The sequence below is a fragment of the Coregonus lavaretus genome (genome assembly GCF_964263955.1).
Source record: "Coregonus lavaretus genome assembly, chromosome: 26".
NCBI classification, from domain to species: Eukaryota; Metazoa; Chordata; class Actinopteri; order Salmoniformes; family Salmonidae; genus Coregonus; species Coregonus lavaretus.
Genome location: NC_140013.1, coordinates 40,212,321 through 40,217,424, shown reverse-complemented (window position 1 = coordinate 40,217,424; position 5,104 = coordinate 40,212,321). Strand labels below are relative to the sequence as shown.

Below are 5,104 nucleotides of genomic sequence, written 5' to 3'. Positions count from 1 at the left end.
AGGTGTGTTCCTTTCCAAATCATGTCCAATCAATTGAATTTACCACAGGTGGAGTCCAATCAAGTTGTAGAAACATCTCAAGGATGACCAATGGAAACAGGATGCACCTGAGCTCAATTTCGAGTCTCATCGTAAATGGTCTGAATACTTATGTAAATAAGGTATTTCTGTTTTTATGTTTAATACATTTGTAAAAATGTCTAAAAACCTATTTTTCGCTTTGTCATTATGAGGTATTGTGTGTCGATTGATGAGGGTTTATATATATTTTATCCATTTTAGAATAAGGCTGTAACTTAACAAAATGTGGAAAATGTCAAGGGGTCTGAATACTTTCCGAAGGCATAATAGTTGTGATTTTTTTGGGGGGAGGGAACTCAGTCGGGGTCTCAACTTACTGTTGAGAGTTAGAATAGTAGAATACACAAGGTGCAAATTCGAAATTTGGTTGTGCATCAGCAATTTTTCAGTCTAGGATTGCAAAATTCCGTGATCTTTCATTAAGGGTTGCAAAATTCCGGGCCCCCCCCCCCTTTGATATTGCTAGTAACTCTCACTCAGATATCATTCACATTTCATAAGTCATGGCAAAATGTGTAGAATTGCTAAGCTAGAAGTGGGATGGCGGCTGTGAGGCCATCAGAACATATGGCCCCAACGTGTGAGGGCACTGAGGTTAGTCGAAGCACGGGGACGTGCCTTCCCGTTTGTAGGGGGCAGTGTAGCGATCCTCGCTACATGAGCCAAGTTACAATTAGTTATCTAGCCAGCTTATCAGCACCAGCTTGGTTTCTATCAGGTTGTTTAGTGAACAAGATATAAAAAATGTTCACTTCATTTTTTAGATTAAAACAACTTTCCAATGATAAATATAGCTAGTTTTCTACAAAAACAGAATCATGCAATAAATCACAAAAAATTGCTCACTCCCTGTAACAGCAGACTGGTCAAATTATCCTTTTAGAGCACGCAGCATGTTTGAAATTAAATGTAAGCTCCGCCCTCGCCATTGAGTCAACCAACCACATTAATTCTTCCTTTGGGGCAGAGCTGCGTTAATGCCGCGTTCACATTATGTAGGGAACTTGTAAATACGACCTTCCTACTGGGATAAATGCATGTGAACGCCCCTCCAGATCGACCCCGATCTGTCCCACATGCCGAACTCTGACTTCACGCACCACAAACATGGCCGTGATTTTCGGCTGTCAGTGGTGAGAATGGATCTTGCGTTCCTTCTGAGCTCCGAGCAGGTGAACGCTCCAAGTAGTTCCTCCGAAGTAGAGAAGTCGTTCTTCCGATCACTCCGACAGGATGTGAACCGCCCATAGCACTTGCTAAGCCTGTCATAGTCTCTTTACGTAAACGTTCTAAAAGATTAATTGTTCTTTTATTTAGTATACGCACAATTCATATTGCTATAGCTGACAGATAACTCGAAAAAAACAAGATTTCGCTATTCCCAAATGTAAACAAATATGAAAAAGGCATGATAAGTTGAGATCAGTCCTCCACCAGAATAGTGAGAACAGCAGGTGGACACATACGCCCTTGAGCGGAGGACCCAATCTATACTCAAGTCAAGGCCACCAACCTGACCTGTATTTAAAAGGACAATGCCATTTGCAGTCAACCCCCTTTAATGGTTGAGTCTCCTGTAGAAGACGGCTGCCATTATAATGACAAGGATGCAGAGGAAGCCAACTACCACCCCAAGACCTGTAGAAGCGTCTGAGTTGTTGCTGGCGGTCTGCTGTTCTTTTATTGCCACAACACTTTCTGCTCTGATGGTGATAGGAGTGGAGCTAATGGTTGTGTACCCTGTCACTCCGTCTACAGTTTGAGGAACAGCACTCCTTCTCCTCCTGTTGTTACATTGTTTGAGAGTACTGCAGGCGCTCTCCTCACAGAGACGGGTGATGCAGTGGAGGAAGTAGGTGGACATCATCTCATTCGGCTGCTCCATGAAGCGGATTGCCGGGAAGGAGAAGCAGGCACGTTGACTCTCTCCGTTCTCTTTGATGACGGTCAGTGGGTCAGTGCTGCAAGGGACAAATAGGTTGAAGATAGTGGAGTTGTCACTGTCGGGTTGTGTAGAAATGGAGGCGTAGCATTGGTCCAGGAGCACATGGTAATGGGAGGTCAGGTTGGTGGCCTGGACTCGAGCGCAGATTTTGGTCCTCAGCTCAAGACCCTGTTTCGGAATGATTAAAGGTGAACTGTAGTTGTCATCACTGAAAAGATTAAGGCTCAAAGTACTGATGAAACTACCACTGTTGTCCTTCACTGCAATGGAGGATGCAGATGTATCAATCTGGGTGTTATTGATCAGGTACTCTAGGGGATAGGCACAGGAGTAGAAATACTTCAGCACAGCGTTGTATGTGACTGTCCCTGTGGTGGGATCATATGATCGGACCACACCGCTGATGTTCACCGTTTGGAGGTTGGAGAAGTCCGAGAATATTCCTGTGCCTGCAGCGCTGGTTGTCCTAAAGTGGCTGCCACAAGAATTGGTTGGGTTGAGGGGGAATTCAAACCTCAAGACAGGTGGAGTCACACTTTCATCCAGGGTTCCCTTGCAGGCTGGGCCATTCATGATGTGGTTGAGGATAAGCAGGGACTCGTTGTAGCCAGTGTAAATGGCAGGGCAGATGAGGACAGCAAGGCCAATAGATTTGGTTCCACAAGTTACCGAGATGTCAGTGTATTGTGGCCGTCTTAAGTTTGTTCCGCAGTCACTTAATTGTAGTTGACTATTCTTTGCGACCATCATGGCCAAAAGGAAAAAGCAGAGAAGTTTCATTTTTGCGTTCCTTGCTGTGTTCATATCTTGACTGTCCCGCTCCGATACAGGTGCTCTTTTAGCCAGGGCTCCTTCTTGGGATTGGACAGAAACAAGGTCGATGTTGCTCTGCGTATTCAAATGATTACAATGTGTTGAGGGTGTCACGCAGAGACAATGGCCTATTTCTTTTGTCAGTGTCTCTTTAAAATACAGGTTCCCTTGGGCTGATATGATGTTTCATGGAGTAAGTATTGAATGTAAATGACACCTTTGTTGGCCTCATTTCAACTCCCCACAATACCCTGTTGGCCTTTCTCATGACCCAATGTGGTCATAAGAGAGTACACAATGGCCCAGAAGTTCAAGTTCTAGTCTGTTTATAAATTATGATATAGGTGGAGAACAGTGCCATGAAATGCTGACTTGCAGGTTCACGTCGACACTGGAACAGCAATAGAAAAGTAATTAAGTGAATAAAAATAGTACAAAAAACAAGTAATGTGGACACCCTTCAAATTAGTGGATTCGGCTATTTCAGCCCCACCCATTGCTGACAGGTGTATAAAATTGAGCACGTAGCCATGCAATCTCCATTGACAAACATTGGCAGTAGAATGGCCCGTATTGAAGAGCTCAGTGACTTTCAACGTGGCCCCTTCATAGGATGCCACCTTTCCAACAAGTCAGTTCGTCAAATTTCTGCCCTGCTAGAGCTGCCCTGGTCAGCTGTAAGTGCTGTTATTGTGAAGTGGAAACGTCTAGGAGCAACAACGGCTCAGCTGCGAAGTGGTAGGCCACACGAGCTCACAGAATGGGACCGCCGAAATAGAAGCAAACCGGATGGACATCATGAAAATGATCGGAGAGGTTGAGAGTAGAAGAAGTTCAGGAGAAAAACAAACAAAATATAATTATTGTAAAATTGACTGTGTCCATAAAATGTATATAGTAAGTATAAGCTGGAAGTAGAGGCCTAAGCGTTGTTGGTCACTAGTTTACTCCAATTAGGGAAGGGGTGGTGGGGTTGGAAAGTAATAAAGGGGAATCTTTTTTTTTTTAAGGATATGTATATGTATGTATGTACAGTTGAAGTCGGAAGTTTACATACACCTTAGCCAAATACATTTAAACTCAGTTTTTCACAATTCCTGACATTTAATCCTAGTAAAAATTCAATGTCTTAGGTCAGTTAGGATCACCACTTTATTTTAAGAATGTGAAATGTCAGAATAATAGTAGAGAGAATGATTTCTTTCAGCTTTTATTTCTTTCATCACATTCCCAGTGGGTCAGAAGTTTACATACACTCAATTAGTATTTGGTAGCATTGCCTTTAAATAGTTTAACTTGGGTCAAACATTTTGGGTAGCCTTCCACAAGCTTCCCACAATAAGTTGGGTGAATTTTGGTCCATTCCTCCTGATAGAGCTGGTATAACTGAGTCAGGTTTGTAGGCCTCCTTGCTCGCACACGCTTTTTCAGTTCTGCCCACACATTTTCTACAGGATTGAGGTCAGGGATTTGTGATGGCCACTCCAATACCTTGACTTTGTTGTCCTTAAGCCATTTTGCCACAACTTTGGAAGTATGCTTGGGGTCATTGTCCATTTGGAAGACCCATTTGCGACCAAGCTTTAACTTCCTGACTGATGTCTTGAGATGTTCCTTCAATATATCCACGTAATTTTCCTTCCTCATGATGCCATCTATTTTGTGAAGTGCACCAGTCCCTCCTGCAGCAAAGCACCCCCACAGCATGATGCTGCCACCCCTGTGCTTCACGGTTGGGATGGTGTGAAAAAGTATGAAAATGTATGCACTCACTAGCTGTAAGTTCGCTCTGGATAAGAGCGTCTGCTAAATGACTAAAATGTAAAATGTAAATGTATTCTTCGGCTTGCAAGCGTCCCCCTTTTTCCTCCAAACATAACAATGGTAATTATGGCCAAACAGTTCTATTTTTGTTTCATCAGACCAGAGGACATTTCTCCAAAAAGTATGATCTTTGTCCTTGTGTCTTTCAGGTTATGTCAATATAGGACTCGTTTTACTGTGGCTATAGATACTTTTGTACCTGTTTCCTCCAGCATCTTCACAAGGTCCTTTGCTGTTGTTCTGGGATTGATTTGCACTTTTCGCATCAAAGTACGTTCATCTCTAGGAGACGGAATGCGTCTCCTTCCTGAGCGGTATGACGGCTGTGTGGTCCCATGGTGTTTATACTTGCTTACTATTGTTTGTACAGATGAACGTGTAACCTTCAGGCGTTTGGAATTTGCTCCCAAGGATGTACCAGACTTGTGGAGGTCTACACAT

General features: G+C 43.3%; 1 protein-coding gene across 1 annotated transcript; it reads right to left on the bottom strand.

Annotated features, from left to right (window-relative positions):
• Window positions 1-1,639: 1,639 nt before the first annotated feature.
• On the bottom strand, window positions 1,640-3,261 carry LOC311102041 (zona pellucida-like domain-containing protein 1; the record flags this gene model as incomplete). The annotated part of the gene is made up of 1 exon (XM_084143256.1): window positions 1,640-3,261. Exon 1 carries the CDS (start codon window positions 2,828-2,830, stop codon window positions 1,640-1,642), a length of 1,191 nt encoding a protein of 396 aa, XP_083999382.1. The 5' UTR covers window positions 2,831-3,261.
• Window positions 3,262-5,104: the final 1,843 nt, after the last annotated feature.